The sequence below is a fragment of the Strix aluco genome, chromosome Z, assembly GCF_031877795.1.
Source record: "Strix aluco isolate bStrAlu1 chromosome Z, bStrAlu1.hap1, whole genome shotgun sequence".
NCBI lineage: Eukaryota > Metazoa > Chordata > Aves > Strigiformes > Strigidae > Strix > Strix aluco.
The window spans coordinates 96229253-96251477 of NC_133971.1; the positions used below are offsets into that span (position 1 = coordinate 96229253).

General features: G+C 45.2%; 1 protein-coding gene across 2 annotated transcripts in view; it reads left to right on the top strand.

The window, feature by feature from the left end:
* The window catches only part of LOC141918864 (WD repeat-containing protein 7-like), a 136823-nt gene that overhangs the window by 99359 nt on the left and 15239 nt on the right, over positions 1–22225 (top strand). For both annotated transcript variants that reach the window (XM_074813743.1, XM_074813744.1), the window contains one exon: positions 4852–4951. In XM_074813743.1, coding sequence (XP_074669844.1) covers positions 4852–4951 — 100 coding nt within the window. The remainder of the gene's footprint in view (positions 1–4851; positions 4952–22225) is intronic.

Sequence of the window (22225 nt, forward strand, 5' to 3'; positions counted from 1 at the left end):
ACCTATAAGCCTTTGTAGGCTTTTAGTTTTCTGCCACATCTGACAGATGTGGATCAGAGGAAAAAAAGCATTAACAACTCCCTGAAGTTTGGATATTTTTTGAAGTCAAAAAAGAGGCAAATATTGTGTTATCTCATGAAAAGCTCAGTGCTGTTCCCCCTCCGTATGTCCTAGCTGTCCCACTGGAACAGCCACCCAAGCTGAGCAGCTTCCCCCAAAGGGTTTATCAATATCTTTGTTGTTACAAAAATGAGAATAATGTACTTGAGGAACAAATTCCGATTCCCATAGGCACAACCTGCCCGGGTGAATTAGTTACCACTGTCAAAGAGACTGGGGGTGAAAAAAGAAGACGGTGCCAGCAGAAAACACGGGTGTGGTTTGGGGGGCGTGGGGGTGTTCCCAGACACGCGGTGACGTGACTCAACGCCCTGCAGCAGCCACGGCCCGTTGGCGCGTCCGGAGGGAGCGGGTTGTGCTCTGGAATTGTTGTCGTAGGCAGCGAGTAGCAGCCTCGCCCTCGTGGTAGGAAGCTGCCCTCTCCCCAGGTTTTAGAAACGTTTTTGGGACAGACGCGGGAGATTGAATTGAAATTAAACCTCGCCAGGAGCAGAGCGCAGTGCTGGGGGCTTGGAGCCGCCCTGCGGCCCGTGGGAACGGCTTCGGCAGCCTTGAAAGCTCCTTGTCTGCCATGACGGGTGGCTTGGTGAGATAACAACGAGGAATTCACACAAAACTGTGGGGAAGGAGGAGAGCAGTGGCTGTCCTGCGCTCGCCTTGTCAGTGACTCGGCCGCCGGCTCCCGCTGCCCTGCAGGGGGGGTTCAGCATCGTCGGTCGTCTTTGTCTTGGGCCAGTCTGCTCTTAAAATGGCACTTTTACATAGTAAAATGTGATTTATAAAATGGGAACATTTACAGTATCTTTAGACTGTGATAAATATCCCAGTTATACTATTAAACTGGTACAACCAATAAATTAAAATAATCAGCTGTCGGCCATTACATTTTAATTTAATAAGCTATTAAAATATTGAATAGTTTCAAGAAAAGAACAATTATCCTGTTGACAGGTAGGATACTGACAGAGGTAATCTTCCCTCTTCCTGATACTTTAAAAGGCTTACCTTAAAATATAAACGCAAGGGTAAGTGGGAATTAGTGCAAAAATCTCCCTATTCCTGTTGTATTTTTATAGTGATACGTTATCTATCTTAAAATTTTGTTAAATTAGTAGTAATATTTCCTATTCTACATAGTTATAGCCATTGTAAAAATGATACAGCACCCCACCGATGTGATCGTTCAGCCCAATGGAAACGTTCATCGGGTTTTAGCGAATGCTCCAATCTCTGGAGAGATTCCAAGCGGAAGCACTTTGACGTGATCCTGTTGTTAATTTTTGTAGCGTCGCAGTGCTCTTCCTGCTGTGCTGCCCTGCGCGCACCCCCGCTGTGGCAGAAGCACCCGGGTGTCACCGTGCTCGGTGCACAAGCTCTGCTTCCTCATGGAAGGACCTTGCTCATGGCGTGGCCAACGTTGGGTGGTGTCTCTGCGGCCGCCTGGGTGCGACGTTCCTGTTCTGGTAGAACATCAGACCCAGGGCTGGGAGCAGCAGTGAGCTGGATTAAAGTACTTGATTATCATTCCTCGTGGGTTTTCAGCTTTTTTGACTGCTGGACCAATGTAGCAGTCATGCTGCTGCTTGCTGTGAGCGTGACTCAGTCCTGATGGGTGGTGATGAGGTAAATCCATCACTGTGGATATTTTTGGATATCATCTCTTCCAGCATATGATTATGGTGTCTATTTGTTTTTCCCATCAGTGTTGCTCTTTGGAGAGGATCATACTGCCTTTTGGCATGCTCTCTGCAAACCCATTTCTTGCCAAAACAAAATGTGTTGACATACAACGCAATGAACATGAAATATTTCTGAATTCCTTTAAAACTGCGAAGCATAATATTGAAATTCTGTTTGACTTGAGCGTTTTCCAGGTTCGGCAGTTGCACTGCAGCTGAGTGGTCCCTGGTGGACTCTGTGTGGCCAGGTCACGTATTTAGTACAGTCCGCTGAGTTAAAGTTCTCTGTGTAACAGCGTAGTCTCACACGGGAAGGTAGATTAAATTTTAAATAACAAGTGTTTTCTATGGTGTTTGACCAGGGAGTGGTCTTGCAGGAAGAGTGAGAATTTCAAGGATTAGACAAAGAGAGGTTGTGCAACAAAATTTTATACCTTGATTATTTCTCGGATTTTGGAGAGTATAATTGAAGGAATCGGAGTCCATCAGCTGGAGGTGCTGTTGTGGTAATGCTCAAGGGAGCCTGGAGGCTCATTCTGTAGAAGGGAAAAAAAAAAAAAAAGAATGAAATGTGAAATGGGACTGAAGAATATCAAAATTATAATCCAGAACCCCTCTGGCTATTGCAAGATACTGAGGTTTGCAATTAAAATGTAAGGAAGCCGTGATGTTAATCAACAAATTCTCTTTAACAAATATTTAACATTCTGTTTTGGGCTGTTTTTAACTTAGAATGTTAGTTTTTAAAAAAATAATGTTTATAACCCCCTGGATACTTCAGCAGTCACTAAGGGTTGGTGGGCCTTCGCTGAGGCAGCGCTGCTGCTGCTGGCTTCTCCGCTATCAGCCTAAACCCAAGCCAGCAGCCCCCTTCCCAGCTGGCAGGCGTGCTGGCTCGTGTTCGCTGGAAGAGGAAAGATAATTTCCCCCTCCAGCCCTCGAATCCTAAACCCGGCCTGCGTATGCGGGGATCCCCCCCACAGCACAGCACCTCGCTCCGCTTGCGGCCTGGGCGGCCCGTTACCCCGCGACGTCCGGCTGGTGAAAATAAATTTGTAATATAGTCTAAATACACACTGGCGTATCGTTCCCCCTTGAACTCTACTGCAGAGAGGCCTAGAAAGGCGTGCAGAGGGTTAAAATACTGAACTCTGTGGTTGTAACAGTGCTAAGCTAACTGAAAGATAAAGAAAGCAGCTAAAGAGCTGACAGCTAAATGTCAGTTTAAGGACTAATTATTTTTTTTTTTTTAGAAAAATAAACTCAAACCCATCTATTTCCATGAAGCTTTTTTCCCCCAAACTCTGTTGGGATGTAGTCTGGATTTGTCTTTTCAAAGAAAAAGACTGACTCAGCGCTCTGTCTGAATGGGCATTGAGCTGCAGTAAGGAGAGGAATGCTCTTTGCTTACGTGTAATAGTATGGGATATTCTCTTCCGAAACCTACTGGGGGAGACAAGCAGACTGGGCCCGTTCAGTGGTGTAATAGAATTAATGGGGATATAAAACATTTTTATAGAGAAACTTTCTGTTGTGGTCCATTTTGTAGTGATGGAGCAGCGAGGGGGGCGGTTTATAAGTTTATATATAAATCCCCAGTTTGCTGGTTATATAAAATAGCCTTAAAAATAGCCCCCTCCCTGTTCACCTGGGGCACCACTTCAATTGTGCAGGTGTTTGGACGTGAAATGGTGAAAACAGTGAAAGCTGTCCTGCTCCAGCCCCACAGACCCTGCGGGTACCTGTTTGCCCCCAGCATTGTCCCTTTTCTCTTCTTTTTTCTCCCAACTGGCTCCTGCCTCTCCTGCTCCCGAGCTATTTACCAACAGCTTTTGATTTCTAAGCACTTCTTTCGATCTTCTTAATAAATGAGGAACTATTATTATTATTATTCAGTAATAAATACATGAATAATGTGGCCACTGCTGCCCAGAGGAATCTGAAAAGCAGATTGATGAGGCCGATGCTGGCTGCAGAAGGTGGTCACATTCTGAGCTGCGTACTCTTGCCCTTTCTCCTGCACAACTAGTGATTTTCTTTCTTTGTTTTTTTTTTCTTTCCCTTTTTTTTTTTTCTTCCCCTGTAACACCACGTTTCATGCTGTTTTTCTTCCTGACTGCCATCCTGCACTGTAGGAACAAGTGTATCATACCTGTAGGAGAGCAGTTGCTATGGCACTCTGGGAATCCTGGAGAACAAGGAGATAGATCATTGTAAGGTTTGTTGTTTGAAGCCATAAATATGGTCAGCAACATATTTTTTTTTATAGACTGAATCTAGAAATCTCTGGCAGACTTTGTTATAGTAAAATTTAATCGTAAAATTAAAATTTAATTGGAAATGCAGTCAGCAGTTTTCACAGGTCTGCTCTCCCTTTTTTAATGATATTCCCAAAGATTTGAATTTTGACTCTCTTGTGTTTGAAGGTGTAGAAATTCCTTGAATTTTGCAACTGTTTGAATTCAAATCAATGCCATACAGTCACGCTGGACGTTAAGGACTATCCCAGGCTTCTCGGGCCCTTTGCACCTGGAGGAGGTTATTGGATTAGAGAGCGTTTGATGAATTTTCTTCTTTTTTTTTTTTTTGGTATGCCAATCAAAAATTTATGAGCTTGCATATTTTTCCCTACACTTTCTCTCATTCTTTCTCATTTGGTTTTCAAGAAGTGCTCTGAAATCATTCGGGGTTAGGTTGTCTTGTTTAACCATTTGACATCCAGCGTTATTGGGGTGTTCCACTGTAAACAGGGTATGCACGTGGACGGTCAGGGACCTGGGGGTCAGCACGTGGATTATTCCCAAACTCCATGGAAGCGTTCAACACTGTGTAATAAAAATAAATAAATCTGCTCTGATTCTGTGGTAACGTATCCAACACCAGTTGGCTTTGTTTGCTGAATGCCAAGTATGAAAACTGGCAACTGATGGATTTTTAAATCAAATCTCTGTTCTGGCCCTGATGTTAATTACCCAGTGGCATTGCAAATTAATTTTAACATCATGCAGGCAGGTCAGATCTCACCTGTTACTTGTTCTAATGTCCAATTCAGGTTCTACATGGTCAGCTATTACGAGCGGAGTCACAGAATCGCAGTGGGAGCCCGCCATGGTTCAGTGGCCCTCTACGACATCCGGACTGGGAAATGTCAGGTAAATAAATCATTGTGACTTCCTCCCCATAACGCGGGGAAGTTATTGAAAGGAAAGAGCAGCGAGCTCTGCATCAGTTGACATGCTGAGCTGCTGGAACATTATGGATAATGCTGAGGGGATCAATAGTTTAATGAAGGACTCAAAGTATATAGAGCCCTACTGTCTTCATTCACCGGAGCTGAATGGGCTCCACAGATGGGTTAATAATGAAAGCCTCAAGTTAGGTGATACCCTGCTCTGAAATAAAGGAAGAAATCTGGGTGTTAAAAGTTAGGATTTATAGCAGTATACTTATCTACTGTAGGGGTGACAGAGAAAATCCACTGAGGCTTTTTCCTCCCTAAAACTCCTTTCTACAAAATGCTGTGATGCTTATGTTTGAGGTATTTACAGTTTTCTGATGTTAAATAATTTCTTACCAGTGATACATTTAAGGATAATGTTGAAATGGGTGCTCGGAATTTAAGAATGTTTTCATGACAAAGCATTTACCTTATCTTTTCAGAAAAGTTCATTGGTAACGTTCTTTATTATTCCTTGTGATCAGCTATTATTTCTCATTGACTTTCAATAGTCTTTATATAAAACTTGGATAAAATATCTGTATTTTGAATCTGCTTTTTTCTAAGTATAATTTTTTTGCTGTTTCTAAAAGCTGTTATCTTTAGTCTCTACAAAATGTGCATTATGGAGGAGGTAGCATAGATTTCATCCTGTTAGATCTGCAGTGTCACTCAGTCCTTTGCTGGCAGAACCACATGCTTAGGTATACGTGGCTGGTTCATTGTCTGCTCTGAAATTTTGGGGTTTCTTTTCCAAATCTGTAGCTGACAACGTGTGTTCCAGTATTTTTTGCTTAGACATCCATCCTATGGAAGTGAAGATGGCCAGATTTATTTTATAAATAGCTACATAATGCAGGCAGATAGGAAGTGCAGACTGCTCTACCTTGTTTTAGCTTAAGTCATTTGGATCATGATTTATTAATTTAACTATAAACGGGTCCACAAGAACTGCTGTATAGTAATATGTCCGATGTCTCTCAGCATCGTTGCTGCCTGGCAGTCCCCGCCAGGACGAGCACCGTGCCACAGAGCTGGTGTACCCCTTCCCAGGTCCCTTCCCAGGTCCCTTCCCAGGTCCCTTCCCAGGTCCCTTCCCAGGTCCCTTTCCTTGGCCGCCTGCACCTGGTGCGTGGCCATTTCCCACCCGTCCGCAGCCGGCACGAGGGAGCAGCTGAAGGTCTCCCAGGGGCAACCCTGGCCACAGGCCATTTTGGTGGGCATCAGCGTGCTGAAAAGGGGGAGCGGGAGGTCAGGGTGTCCTGGGGAGCGTTGGCATCACAAACTGATGGCATCACGACCTGGCTCCGAGGTGAGCGCAGGAGTTCGATAGTGTCTGGGGTAATTGTGGCTCGGCCGGGGGAGCGCCAGGGGCCTGGAACACCTCCCGCACGGCCCGGCGCCCCGCAGCAGTTCTGCAGAAGCGGGGGGTGCCGTAGGGCAGCACAGCAAGGGGTGCGTACGGCTGCGTGGCCGGCCAGGGCCAAACCCTGGAGTTAGTAGGATTTTTCACACCGTCTCCATGACACTCATAACAAAACATCTGGTCTTACTAACTCCACGTTTCAGCAGTAAATTGTCAGAACGATTCGCTCGGTTCATTTGATGTGTTGGTGAATATTCACAGCATTTGTTTTCTTACTTTCTTGATAAGCTTCCTCAGAGACGATGGAAAACAGAGATGGGTATGACTGAGGGGACCTTCAGGATGATGAGGGCAGGGTCCTTTGCAGATTTTATGATTATTCATGAGATAGGACAATTTGGTGAGTGCCAATATATGATTATTAGGGGGCGACGCCATCTATTGGATACAGGGTTTTTATTCCAAATCTCATCTTTTAAGTTATTTCTCACCGTTGCAGATTTCAGGCTGCTCGGAAGACATGAAATACCTTCGGGATTGTGTAGGTGAGAAAGTTTTGAAATCGGAAAAAAAGCTCAAATGGTTAGTTTACTTTTTTATGAAAGTGAAAGTCTTTCATAACGTTTATGAAAATATTTCCATCGCCTCGAATGTGTGAATGGAGCGTGAATGGGGACACGTACCTGGGTCGCGCCGGTGGGGTCAGCGCCCTGCGGTGACGCCGAGCGAGCGCTGGGACGTGTGCTGGAGCCCTTGGCCAGTGCCTCTCCCTCGCACTCCCCTCTTGGGACCTTTTCACTTTTGGTGCTGATTTCTGCTCCATTTCCACCAACAAAAATGTTTGTCTAACACAGGCCATCCTCGAGCTTAAGCTCATTCTGTTTCTTTCTGTTTGTAATGTTTCTTGAACAATATTACCAGAAACACACTAACAAAAAGTTGCTTAGTCATTCACCATTTCAAAAAAGAGGATTCTTTGAATCTTTCCTGAAGCCATAAACATAATTTTGTGTTTAGTAAATATGGTAGTGTTTTGAAAGTAGAAGTTTGAAATACGTATGAAGGTTTTATTAGTTGCCCAATCACAACTCACACGGAAGCTGTTTTTAATCGGGCATCAGAATTACTTATTGGATAAGAAGAGGGGGAACTGCTTTCCCCCACCCCCCATTCCCATTTATACTCCTCATTAAGGCTATCTGTAAATTGAGGTTACCGCTGAGACGAGCAGAAGGGGAGGGCAGTGAGGCGAGGGTGCTGCAGGTGGGAGCTCCCTGGGACATGAGGGCTTGCTCCCGCTGCAGCGAGCACTGCACCTTCTCCTCTCACATCCAAAATAGCCATCCCAAAAGCCTCGGGTTTCTCCACACCCAGCGGAAGGTTGTTCCAGAATATCATTGGGTTAAAATATCACGGGTTAGTAGTATCTTATTTTTTTATTTCGCACACCAGTATGGGTAGCTAAGTCTTTGTACCACCACTGACCTTTAGCTTAAGTAACTGGTTCCTCTCCTTGGGTTTTACCCCGCTGCCTTATTTACAGACAGCCTTAACACTCACTCTCAGCCTTTGTTTTGAAAGGTGAGAAGAGCAGAGGACTCTAAAAACCCCTCTCTGTAACGTACTCTCCCTTCTTCAGAATCCTCCTTAGGCAAAATACTCATTTATGTTCTGGGCTGTGCACAGACTGACTTCAGTGTTTATTCCAGCCTTACTGCTGAGCTTCCCCAGATCTTTCCTTTTCTCGCCTTCTATGAAACCACACCAAAGCAGAACTTTGAAAGGCTTTTTATCCGAATATTATTGTGCCAGATGAAACTGCATGTCAAAGCTGACGCTTTTGCCGCCTCCCTGCTGTGCCCGTGGGTGTTCCTGCGAGGCAGAACCTCCTCTTCTCCCTTCGGCTCCTGGTGCGGGTTTTGGTGGTTGGTTATCGCCGCAAAGGCCGACCCTTGGTGTAGGGTGTGGGTCTGGGCTCGTCGCACCCCCAGAACTCGCATGGGGAGGTGCATCTTCCAGTTTTTCTTTTCTTTCCCACCAAAACCAGTCTAAACTGCCGTCGCCTTCTGTGGTCCCAGGGAGCAGCGGTTATGAAGAGCATTCAGGAATAAAAGCTCTCCATCAATTAAAGCACTGCAGCTTAAATTAAAACCTTGGCTTATGGCAAAAGGTGTTGCAGGCAGCCAGCATCCTTCTCCTCAGCCGAGGAGCGTGGTCTCCCAGCCCCACTGAAGCCGGGGGTCGGTACATCATGCATGTATGAACCAGGGTTCAGTATATTCTCGCTAAAAAATGTTGTTCTTGCTGAGTGAACAGTGGGTTCCTCTGAGCTCACCCCAAGTTCCCCATGCTTACCTTTCCCAAAAATGGGGTGGGCAGTTTTCTGGGCTCGGTGTGCAGCAGAGGACCATGCTCCAGCCGGCCCTCAGACTGTTGAGGAGGGCACCCGTGCCCACCCCGACGTGCTCCCCTTCCTTGGGGTGACACGTGCAGGTAGACCAGCCCTCCTGGGGAGGGAGAAGGGCTTTCTGCTTCCTTTTTCCCCAAATGGAACATCTTTTTCTCCCTCCCTGCTCTGTGCAGCATCTCTGCTCTGGTGCTTCAAACTGGAAACCGGCTTTTCAGGGCAACATCTCTTGTTTCTGAGCTCAAGAGGGCAAGCTCAGGCGAGCCGTGGGAGCCTTGTTTGTGAGGGGGTGTTTGAGCTGTGGCTGCTGGAGCTGCAGGGATCCTCCTGGGCAGGTCGGGGCAGGCAGGGGGGCAGGCAGGGGGGCAGGCAGGCTCCTCATCCCCAAGGCAAGGCAGCGGTTGCTCTAAGACCTGCCCGCTGGCTCAGTGCCGTCACCGGCCGCCTCGGTGCGCCGAAGCCGCGTTGCTCTGAAGAAAATATCAGAAATGCTCATAAAAGAAAGAAGATTTCTTTGCTTGCAGTTGCTTTGGATTTTGTGATGTTTGCGTTGAATAATTCATGACACTATAATCTGGTAACTTAGCTCTGTGCATGCTAACGTAGTTACGCTGATGAAAATAAAGCTTAAAATGTTAGTTCTTCATATCACACAGCCATGCTAAAAAAAAAAAAAAAAAAATCTTTTAAGTGCAGTTGATGGCAGGATCTGAGCAGCGTGGGGTTTTGTGTTGCTGAAATTACGGCACAGATTTAACACGGTTTATAGTTGGTAGAAAAATTCATAGTAATTACCAGCAGTAGTATGCACTCTAAATGTGGTGACTTGATTTTTACACTACAAGTGAAATAGGGTGCTAATGACAGGAATTTTATGATCTGCTTGCAGAAAAAAAAAAAAGAGGCATTTTATCTGAAATAACAGGAAACAAAAACATTTTGTATGGGTTCTTTTTCCTTGCAGCACGTTTATTTTGTTTTCAAGAAAGGTGGTTGTACGTCCTGACTGAGAAATTGCACCTAATGATTAATAGAATGATGGATGTCAAGAATCACCTTTTTTAACAAATAATAAATCAACATTTATTTATGACAGGTTTTTCCCAGTAAAATTTACTATATTAGGGTCACTTATTTAACGAGGTGTCAATTATTAATACCACCAGTAAAATGTTGCCTCACAGCCAAAGTTATCTGCATTTCAGAATTTTGCTTGTGGTTTGCATTATGGCTGCTGTGCAGATATGTGTGTTAACGTGTGAATTCTACCTGATGTTTTAAAAGATAGATTATTCATTATAATATTTTTAAATGTTCTACATTTAATCTTGCTTTTGAGGAAATACCTTACTCATTTCAGGAGGGTTGGATTTTAGTTTATTTTTAAAATATTAAATCAGGATGAAAATTGCAGCCCCTTTGTATTATATCACAAGCATTCCAAAGGCATATCTTGTTTTATCTAATTTTTTCCATAATTTAATACAGAGATTAGGTTCTCTCTCTTTTCTGTTCAATTATTTACTAAGCATTTTCCAAATGTTACTTGGTATTCCCAGTGCCGAGCGTCAGGCAGGAGCGAAGTTGGAATTCATTTGGGCGCGCGGGCGCTTTCCTGCGGCGGCAGCGGTGGATTGTGGGGAGCGGCGCGGGCAGTGTCCTTCCCATGGTGGTATTGATTTGCCCTTCAGCTGTTTGCAGCGCAGCCAGAACCCGGGGCCTTGTTGTTGATTATCCGCACAATGTCTCGGTGAACGGTATTGACCCATTGCCGCGCGCTGCCGATGCCTCTGGATTTTTCACACCGTCTCCATGACACTCATAATAAAACACACTATCTTAGTGCTGCGCGGCTCTGGAAGGCAACGGGGCCACCCGGGGGGCGTTTTGTGATGGTGGAGCCGGGTGAGGGCTGGCTGGGGACCCCCGGGGCAGCGGGGACCCGCGCCCAGCAGCAGCGGGCAAGGGGGCTCCGCTGGTTGGGCTTTGTCACTGCCAGCGGCAGGGAAGGGTTATGGGAGGCCCTCGCAGGGCAGCTTTTGAAATGTTGGGATAATCCAAAGAGTTCATGAAGGTCTTTTTTTTTTTTTTTTTTTTTTTTTTTTTTTTTAAAAAAAAAACAAAAAACCCAAACAAAACAAACTCAAAAAAAGCTCTTACGAAAAGAGAATCAACATAAAATGTCAAGATCGCTTCTAAAATTTGAGATGCTCTAATAATAAGTTCCAGAATAATTATGACAAATAGAAATATCAAACCCTTTGGGGTTTTTTTCAAATCAATTAAACTACGTTTTACTATTAAATAGCCATATCTTGAAGGAGAGTACGGGTAGGATTCCTCTGCAACAGTTTTGTCTCTCACACTAATATTATTTTACACTGTACTTGAAATTATTAGTATGAACTGCCTCTATGGAGGGTTTTCTTTGTTTTTTCATAAATATTCATAATTTTTGTAAATTTTTCCCCAATAAGCAATTTTCTAGTATTAAACTGCACTAGGAACTCTGTTCTGAAGTTCAAATGAGAATTATTTAAAATACTAGCTAAACCTTGGTGTATTTTCATACGATATTTGCTGTTGAATATATTTAGCATTCTCCGTGGCTGGAGAAGTAGTGGGTTTGTGACCAGAATATTTGTAAGTCCTGCAAAGCCACGGCATGCCGAGAGAGGCGGTGGGAGGAGGATTTCCCAGTCCAGCGGCGTGCGGAGCAGCCCTCCGGGAGATGCCGAGCCCCCTCCACACCTACAGAAGACCCCAGTTCCCTGTAAGTGCAGATTTTTTTTTTTTTTTAATAGTGGCTGGTGCCACATCCATCAGCGTGACATCAGCGGTCTCCAGAGCAGCATTTAGCAGTTCAGCGTGTATTCATCATGGGTGATGTCTCTCTCAGGAAAGCAAAATTGTAAATGGAGGGAGCAGATGACTGCCAGCTCGCGGGCCGAGGGGAGGAGCAGCAAGGAGGGATCTCCACGATCGTCACCTCGGACCCCCGGGTGCTGGAATCCAGCAGCACTGGGCAGTGTGTGTCTTCAGAAGATCATCTCTTCCTGGTCTGAAGTTTTCCAGTAGTGGAAAATCCCCCAGAATCATCAGTATTTCAGTAGTTAATTATTTTCATTATTAAAGCTATATTGTGTTTCTAGTTCGACTTCGCTTTAGCTTCAGCCTCTGACCAGGAGGTCCTGTTTTACCTTCAACTAAGGTTAATTTGCATAAGAAGCTGTTAATTTAATTTCTACATGTGAGTGCTGTAGGCTCGGTCAAAGTCCCACCGTCGTACTCGATAAACCGCCGAGATGAGGCCCCTCAGGGCTGGAGGGTGTTCACGGGCCCAGGGTGCTCTCAAGGATTGTGCCGTCCTGGTTTTTCCTCCCCAAACCCTCTCGGTGTTCTTCAGCTCTTAGCAGCAGCTTTTGTGTGGCTTTTAGGTTAAGTCAGGCCCTTTTGGGACCCTGGGAGAAACGCACAAATTCAGCAGTTTTTCTGTTTACAGCTGCATTCCAAACCACATCGATTAACCAAGATTTAATCCATCTAACAGCCAACCTGTTCGTTATGTATCATTTTCATTTCTCCCAGGAATGTGTAAGACTGCACCAAACCCCTTTCAGAAGGCTTGCCGCACGAGGGTTTTGACTTTTATCATCAAAACTTTGACTTTTATCATCAAAACCATACATTTCAGTAAGCTTGCTTGATACAACTTCTTTTCTATAAAACTACATTATTGACAACATTTATATTTATATAAACATTCCATTGGTATAAATTTCATATGAACCATACCTTTCTTGGGGGGATGTGCATCAGGTGGGTAAGCCTATAATTATTCAGGTCTTTCTCTTTGCTCTTTAAGGTACATCTAATACCAGGAGCTCTCTTCCTTTCCCTAGAACATCCTTGTTTTTCTGAGGATTGGTGGGAGTCTGTTAACGAGCTGTGAGCTCTTTGGCTGCTTCATTCAGAGCTCCTGCATTTGCCTATGATTGTCAGTGCACATCTCGCTTGTGAGGGGCGTGGGGTGGTTGTGTGTGTGTTTTTAAGGTAGTGAATATAAATACAGCAGTGACTTTGTGCTTACACGTGGTTTGGCTGGTGCCCTTTCTGTTTCCGTGCTCTACACCGTCCCAGCCAAGAAAATTAGAAATGTCCATTCTGCTTGAAATTCCCATTCTGCTTGTGCATGTGACTTTTGACAAACTTCCTCAAATTTCTGTTTCTAGAGAAACTGATGGATAGCAAAAAGGGAAAACGTGTGGCTGAATCACCTCTCCGTTCCTCACAGGGAGGTTATATTCAGGTTGCAGATTACTCATCCTATGCTCAAAAATGAAAGCCCGGTACAAAATGTTTACAACCATGTTCTGTGCCTTAATTCTATTTTGAAAATAAATTATCATAAGAAAGGGGCTGAATAAGAATAACAACTTCAACAGAAAGGCTGCTATGCGATTAGCCTAATGCATGTATGTTTTTATGCCTTTTTTTTTTTTTTTTTCCATTATCTGTGTGATCTCATCCTGCTTTTATTCTGGATAACAGAAGGCTGCCTACATTTAAATAGATGAATACTCACTGGCGATTTTTCTCTTGTTCCTGTCCTTTGTTATGCACAGGTTGTGCTTTTTAGCCTGACCTTTTACTGGTGCAGCTTTAGCCGAGCGTGGTTCTCCCATCTTGGAAGACAAAGGTGTGGGTATAAAAATCCCCAAAGCAGGTTTGTGGTGGTTCTGTGTCCACCAACTTGCCCGGCACCAGAGGGCCATTGGCCGGCACGAAGGTGCTGCCCGCCTCAGCCGAGGGGCTTTGAGCAGTCAGAGCTTGTAGGGGTATGCAGAGCTGCCTGGAACTGAGTCATGGTTATCAGGTATTGCAAAGGTTAAGCTTTATCAGCTGCACAAAAAAAGGTTGAGGTTTCATCAAAAACTTCCATCCTCGCAACCCGTCGACCACAATTTGATGATGATTATTGATTATTTCACAGCCTTTCACTCACTCTGGCACTGCGGCCGGCCTTGATATACAGATAGGGCCGCAGTCCGGCTAAAATAAGACTCCATCTTGATAATGGACTGAGATGAGATACTGTTATTTGATAAAGATAATTGATGTTTCACAGTGAATTGGAAAACAGTTCTGAGTGCAGCGGATCTGTGGCTGCTCCATCTGCAAATGCGGCCTTTGTTTACAAACCATAGCAGGAGCCACGCCGTTAAACCTCCGCGCGAAACGCGCCGTTCAGCACGGCCTGGCAATTTTTAACCAGAAATAAAACACTTAAACTGAGAAGCACAATTCGTAATTTTGCCGTCACAGTGAAGTTTCTGGAATGTGTTCGTAGCTCAGTGTGCCTGTGCTGAGGCACCCTGGAGATGTTGTTTCTTCTGCGTGGGTTGCACTTGATAATTTATTTCAGGTGAGCTGGTATCCTAAAATCTTTTTTTTTTAGTACTTATACATGTGATTTGAATTAGGGAAAATGCTACTTTGAAAAAGTTGGAATTTGTTAAGGGAAATTAAGGCCTAGTGTATGTCTAGTTTTCTTCACTCTGAAGCTTTACCTCATTAATGTAAAACATAATGCATGCCTGTGGTCTCCCACCTACGCCTTTGTGATGACATGGTGCAGCCCCTGGTTTTGAATTGATTAAGGTATCACTCATTCCAAGTCCTGTTCACCCAAGTTCTTTTAGTCCTGTTACAACCTTTGTAACCTCTCATTAAGCAATAGGAGATGGCAGGGAGTGGGGTTATCATGAGCTAATGACACCCCAAGTGTGTTGTGTGGCACAGGGTTCATCTGTGTGCTGCTAATCCTCGAGGGGAGTGATTATCTAACGCTAACCGTGCCCCGGCGCAGCTCGCTGGGGCGGCCGCCGCGTGCTCCCTGCCGCCGGCGTGCCTGGACGGCGCTCCCCAGCCCAAACGGCAGCTCCGCCACTGATTCTGCAAACTGACAGTTTGGAGGTTTGCTGAAGTGACTTAGGTACTCTGCAAAGTCATGACCCAGGAGACATGCTTCTTCCTTTTTTTTTTTTTTTCATTTTTAAAGAACTATATTTATTAAGAATATGAGGAAAAAAAATGCATAGTCATTTTTGCTAGGCTAGAAGCAGCCTCAGCAGGTTGGATGCAGTTAAAGATTCACGTTAAATTCAAAACAAATTGTAAGTTATCATCAACATGCCATTGAAATTCCTGTATTTAGAGGTGCGGTAATACAGAAGAAGAATGATACTCTGCTACTTTTTTCAAATGGAACGTTAAATCAGTGTCATCAGACTGTAGAGATATATTTCAGGTAACCAGATTTCAGGATACATGATTGTTGTTGACTTTGAAACGATGGGAAAATATTGATGTCTGAAAGTTGCTTAATAGTAGTTTGCTTGTCAGAGTGTCTAGTACTATTTTATAGCCAAAACAGATTTAGTGTCATGATTCATTAACTCTAATCGTGAGAATCCCTAAGAATTAACTCACCTACGCGCTCTCTGGGGGCTGTTCCTCATTGTGCAGGTAAGCAGCTGGCGTTTCATGTACCTCGTGAAAGTATCTGCCACAGAGGGATGCGTGAGCTCCTGCGTCAGACTTTGAGGGTCTGTTTCTCTCATCGACCGTACGCGGAGCCCAGAAACCTGGGGTCTGTGTGATTATCTCTGGTCGGAGTTATGTCAGGTGAATTCTTGCTGGGTAACAGAGTCCAGTCCAAAATCCCCCAATTAATTCATACATACAAGCTATTTGATAATTTTTCATTTGGAAATGTGTTTGGGTATATAGAGACTGGCTCTGCCCAAGTCACTAGTCCAAGGCTTTAGTTAAGCACGAGCACTAACGCTGCCTGCTGCTCCGAACGTCTTTGGGCCCCTCACCAGGGCAAGAGGTGGAGCCTCCTTCAGAAAATCCATCTGTTCTCCACATCAAGGGGGGTCTGATGGAACAAATCCATGAAGGTTATGGGAAAATAGCAGTGTACCTGCAGTGCTGTTCTCATTTTTTAGGGGCTGTTTGGCTGTCGCCTTCAGCCTGGGTATTCTGTGTGCCTGTCCGTGCGTTCCTGCTGGCTGGGGGCTCCAGTCTTCCTTTCCAAAACCAGAAACTCTTCCCCAGCACTGAGCTATAGATGATAGGGGGTTGTATATACTGCTGTGTATTTGATTTGTAATTTATGAAAACTTTGTTTCCTGTAAAGAAACCTGCCGAGGCCGACGTCGTTGATGACAGGGTTACGTGTACACCGAGGGGTTCCCAGGGCCTGGACACCAGCTGGGACTTGCAGTCGGGTCTGTGTCCCCTGTGAATAGAGGATGGCTCTGTGGAGTGCACGCAAAGCACACGGGATAGCCCAGAAAGCCATCAAATATTCTATTTTCATTGATTAAATCTTGGGTTTCGTTGTAGATACTTGGAGAGGTACTTGTAACTGATACTGAAATAGGCTGCGCTCGGTGTAAACCTCTGTACGCCTGCAGGACCGGCTGCGGCAGGGGCTCGTGGTGAAAACGAGCGGTTCGTTTGGCCGAGTAGTGTCTCATTCTGTAGATGTTTGCTGCTGTGATCGCTCCCTTCCGCCGGCGCTTGCTCCTGCCCCGCGGGCGGGCGCGGAGGGTGCGTGGCTGGGGGAGCCCCCGGCCCCCTTTGGGGATCGCTGCTTTGACAGGCTCCGAGCGCTCCCCAGGAGGAAGCTGAGGGTGAGGATGCAGATGATGCAGGTACCAGCTGCCGTACGTAAAGACTCTGTTGTTTTCACTGGCAGATTGAAGAGAAGCCTGAGTTTGGCTCGGTTTATTTCAAAGCAAAAGATGCTTTTGAGCACTGGCTGGAATCGATGCTGTTTGGTCCCGGGTACTTCGTTTGGCTGACTGCAGAATTAAAATCAGAGCTTTGGCAGTCGCAGCAGTAATTGAATTGCCCATAGTATGATTTTATTTCCATACCTAGATGCCTTTGCAAATTTTTGTTCTTATATAAGGCAGAAAATTATTTCATACTATATTTGGAATGAATAGTCGCTCATGTCACAGAATCACAGAATCATTGAGGTTGGAAAAGCCCCTCGGGATCATCGAGTCCAACCCTCAGCCCGACTCTACAAAGTTCTCCCCTACCCCACATCCCCCAACAGCTCATCCAAACGGCCCTTAAACACACCCAGGGATGGGGACTCCACCCCCTCCCTGGGCAGCCTATTCCACTCTTTCTGGGAAACATTTTTTCCTCATGTCAGATGGCTTGTTTTAGTTAAGTTTGATTACTGAATAAAAGACGCCGTTCTCCAATGTACTGTATTAAAGGTAGAAAGATAGCCATCCCATAATGTGTAACCTGTAGGTGCGTTGACTGACACAGCCGCACTGACAAGCTCAGATGAGGCAGGAAAACCTTTTAGTCGAAACACACATCCTCAAACTGCAGATAAAAGATAATTACTGAGTATAACCTCTTAATTTCGTAGGCCACAATCCTTTTCTGACAGGGGAAGGGGAAGGGGAAGGGGAAGGGGAAGGGGAAGGGGAAGGGGAAGGGGAAGGGGAAGGGGAAGGGGAAGGGGAAGGGGAAGGGAAGGGAAGGGAAGGGAAGGGAAGGGAAGGGAAGGGAAGGGAAGGGAAGGGAAGGGAAGGGAAGGGAAGGGAAGGGAAGGGAAGGGAAGGGAAGGGAAGGGAAGGGAAGGGAAGGGAAGCTGTGGGACTGCAGCATGAATGCCATCACGCTGTCTCCCCGGCATGTAGCACATGGGGGAGCACACTTAGTGCGGGGCAATTCTGCTGCTTTACTACTTAGATTTCCAGGCCCAGACAGCCTTGTGGGAGGCATCGTGCTGGCCTGGCTGGTGCAGACCCTTTTTCCCTCTAGTCTGCAGTAGCTTGACCCCAAGCTGATTTTTCTAACCATGCCCAGTGCTACAGTTGAGGGATTTTATTCATTTTTACTGTAACAAGAAATGGTCTCAGCCTATCAACAGCAAATCCCAGCTACGTTAGGGATGCGGTAACAAAATGGCCACTTTTTTTTCCAAGTTTCTCAAATGTCTTTTAAAAACAGTGTTTAATTCTGTGGGGTTGGTTAGCTGGTGGTAACTTAGCAGTGTATTTTATGAGAGTAAACTGCGCTGATGTGCTTCTACAGGGATGCTGGTGGGGATTTAGCCAAGGTGTGAATTCATAGCACGCTAACTGCATTAACTCCTTACTCAGATATCATTGATCTGCACCGAATCTGCCTCTGTGCATCGCAGATAAATCTCCTTTGCACATATAAATATATGCATTAAGGTACAAGTAACAACTGTCAACTGCGAGTCCTCGCGTGCGGCCTGCGAGTGCTATAAATTCAGACCGTAACGCCCCTCCAACTTCCCAGCCTCAGTAGGCGAAGTAACGAGGCCTCGGGAATCATTAAATCTGCTTTTTAGGTCATGCTGATCAGCAATGCTAGTTTGCTAAAAGACGGTTGGTTGGGTTTTTTTCTTTCTGTACGTTTTTCTGGTTGATTTGGAGACTGGTTTAAAGGAGCTTGCCCACTCCGCCATTGCGGGCGTCCCGCGTTTGCGGACGGGGAACATCTTGTTGTCAGTGGGAAGACAGGGACGGATGCCAAGGGAGGACTGTGAGTCCAAGCGCAGAGCTCAGGACTGCTCTTGAATAATCAAAGTTAGTAAAAATTAAATTAAAAATTGATTCAGCTACGGCTTTCTACTTAACTCTTAGGCTTCAGCTGTCAGCTTCCAAAGTGGAGAGCCGACAGCGTAATCCATTCCAGTGAGGGTTTTTTCCTTTTTGAAGTGGTACAATTCAGTATACAAAAGTCAAATAGACTGGAAAAAGATATTAAACTTCCTGACCAGCCTCGGAGGCCACAAACCCCCCGCTGAGTTACAGATTTGTTACAGCACTGAGTTAGTAGCAGCCATAGGAGCAGCGACAGAAAGTAGGTATACAGAGTTATCCTGAGGTCTGTGAAGAAAATTGGCCTTCCATGTATTTAAAATTATGTCTAATTTAGCTGTTACCTCCTATTCAGACACTACTTCCTACACAAAAAGTGGCCTCAACTCTTTTTTCCCTTCTGTAAAAAGCTTTTTTTTTCTTCAGACGCTGCTGAAGCAGTTTTCTGGAGCTGTCCAGGGAACCAGCCAGCTGGGAAGGCAAATAAGGATTTTTTTCCACGTTGTTCTTACAACTTTCGTAGGAAATAATTTCTCAGAAATGCTATTTTTGTTAAAGAGAGAATCCCTAGATTACACTGTGCAGATTTGACAGTGTTTAGCCAGATAAATTGTTGTCAGTCACCTCTGTGTGTCAGAACTTCTTTTCCTAAAAGTCTATCGCTTCCTTTAAAGAAAAACTGAAACAAGAGGGTATGCAAATATCTTTTAAAATCAAAATTTAGGTCTATTGTTAACTCACATTTAATAACTTTCAAAATTTATATTCCATATTTTAAGTATAGACAGAGCACTAATGTGCATGAAATGGTGATGGTCAGCTCTGGGATTCTCCCTTTAGGGTTGCCCGTGGCCAGCGAGCACATACTTACACCCGGCTCTCGCTCTGTAGATGTACATAGTTTAAATCATGTTACTAACACTTTTTTTTAACTGACCTATTTCTCCAATCTAGACATGACCTTTGTGAATGCGTTTTTGCTTTCAGGGGTTTGTTCTCTGTTAGGGAAAAACACGGTCCTGAACTCTGGCTTTGTGCCCGACTGCTTTCTGCTTTGCTCTCACATCCGTCAGTGCGAGTCGGCGAGCGGCTGCAAAATGGCTTTGCAGCTGCAGAGAGAGGGGCACTTGGAAAATCTGCGACGAGGATAAAGCTTTTCATCCAGGTATCAGAGTACTTTTCAGAAGGAAGTGAAACAATTAAGACCCAGCAAGGAAAATCTGTATCCCTAACATATTTAACTCATAACCAGAAAGATTTGTTGAACATATCATCTCGTATACTTTGTCAATGATTGACTAATTATTGATCATTAATTTGTTTGAAAGTTTTGTGGCTGTACGATGGCATATAATGCTCTAGGTATTATTACTATTATCATGAATTAACTTCCCTAAAATTTAGAGCAGTTGTGTGAATTAAGTAGCCCTGATACTATCCACAGGGTTTCCGAACACCCGGATGCATTTTGAACGCAGGGCCCAGAGCACTTCACCCTCTTCCTCTGCCCCCATCCCAACCGTCATTTAGTGATGTTTTAATAGCAAAATATTGTGGAATATGCTAATGTCCATAATCTGCGTAATATATATGCTTGTTTGATGGTAAAAAAGTGGACTTGAAACTGAAAAACTTCAAATGCAAGGACATGGCATCACTAAGTGTAAGCCATCACACACAAACTACTTGTAAGACTTAGACTCGTAGGAAAACATTCTCCCAAAATTTTAAAATTGAGGACTGCAATTTCCAAGTTTCCACTTGTTTTGATAGCGTTGGTGCTGATGCTTGTGACCCTTGGAAGAGGGTGTGAGTGGTAACTGTGGAAAGAACAAGCAGCGTCGGGGAGTTCTGCAGCAGGCGACAGTTTGCCCAGGAACTGCCAAAGATCTGGAGATACGGCCGGTGCCGATTAGAAAATTAGAGCGAGGAGCGGCAAGAATCGGAAGGCTGGCTTCAAAAATGACAGCAGAGTTGCTTTCCCTGAGTCCGCAGGGCAGAAGACACTTCTAGAAGGATAATTAAGTCCCCAAACCCCACGGTCCTGGCGGGAAGCACCGATCTCGTTAGCATTTCCTACTCCGTTGGAGTTGCTGAACGCTCTTCTTTAAAGTCTTGGGTCACTTGGGAGTTTTGGCTTTGTGTGTGTTGCCAGTGCATCAAAGGCTCTGATTCAAAGGTTAAAATACTCTGATGCTCCAAATATGACTGTGACATCGTTCTAACTAGTGTTCTTTAAAACTTGGGTGAGTAAAGCTGGAGCTGCGAGGGAAGAGCTGCACCTTGACGGAACTGTTTGGGGACGAGTGCTTCTCGCTGCGTCCAAAGCCCCATAGCTCGCAGGCTTTCCTCGGCGCTGATGCGGCTGGGAATGAATTTTAGCCAAAGGGTACCTTGGCAAAATGTGCTTGGACTGGCGAGGGGGGAGCTTACGGGAACGTTGTGCCTGGCTGCAGATCTCGTGGCAGTTGCTTGAATAAGGGAGAAAAAATGAGATTGCTGCGATCCACGTTGAGCTGTCACCAGAGAAGTTTTAGAGATTGGAAACGTTCTGTGCTCTGGCTGCTACGTACTCCAGTTATCAAATTAAAGTCAGCATATGTAGGCAGGTGAAAAGCAGATTTTTTTTTTATCAGTTTAACTCTTATTAAGCAATATTTCCCTAACAGTAAGTACCTACATAGGAAGAGGGGATGCTCCATGTATTCCTGTCTCCTGTTAGCTCACTGTAGGGCAGCATTTCATTCTTAGGCTTGTTAGAATTTTTAATAACTTTGTCTTTCAATAGGGACTGATTTTTAATGAAAATTACGAGGTTTTGACAAACAGTGTCTGCAAGAGAGCACATTCTCTCTTCTCATGACTGTCTGGTGCTGTGAGCCATATGGGGTTATCTAGGTGCTGATTTATTTCTTGGCCTAAGTTTATTATGTCTAAAAAAGACTGTTCTATGAACTGGGCTGTTTCAGTGCAGTTCACTGATGCGAGTTGTATCAAACTTGCATGTTTGCTAGGAAAATAACATCACCTATCCGATCTGCTCCTGAAATGTTTGAATAATACTTATTTTTCACTTTTTAAAATCGCGCATCACGCCTGAATCATGCAGCCAGAACCCGTCGTTCTGCTGGGTTCATGGCCATGGGCTGTGTGTCCTCCCGGGGCTGAACGACAGCGTTGGCCGGGTTTTCCTCGGAGCACGTGTCCTGCAGGGCACGGGGCCGGGGCTGCTGCGCGTCTGGTACCGGGGTGGGGGTACCCCTGCCCTCCATGGCTTCCTTCCTCCTGCCAAAGCTATTAAAAATAAGTATTTTTCCCTGAGGCCTTCAGGTAGTCACTAAATGAAGTCGTTGTTGCCTTTAAAGTTGAAGACCCATTAGCTTAAGGTCAGAAGAAGCTTCTCGCGCTCTGTCCGACCGTGGTGCTCCTGCCCCCGCCTCCCGCCTCGCTGCTCGGGTTGCTGTCGGTAATCAGGGTTTAATTTTGTCTTTCTAACAATTTGCACAGCTCTTCCCATCAAGGGGGATGGTTTGCATCTTGGTAGTTGGTGAGATGAAGTCCCTCTACCGATGGGTAGATCTGGTCCGTGTCGGGCTGTTTTGGAGAGCGTTTGGTGCCTCTTCTCTCTGGCGAGCGCGCTCTGGCGCGGGGCTATCAGCCCAAACCTCCTCGCTGCCGTCGAGCGGCAGCCTGGAGGGGTCTGTGGTTCAAGGCCTAAAGTTTTATGGGGCTTCCCAGCAGTGAGCGTGTGCGGATCCA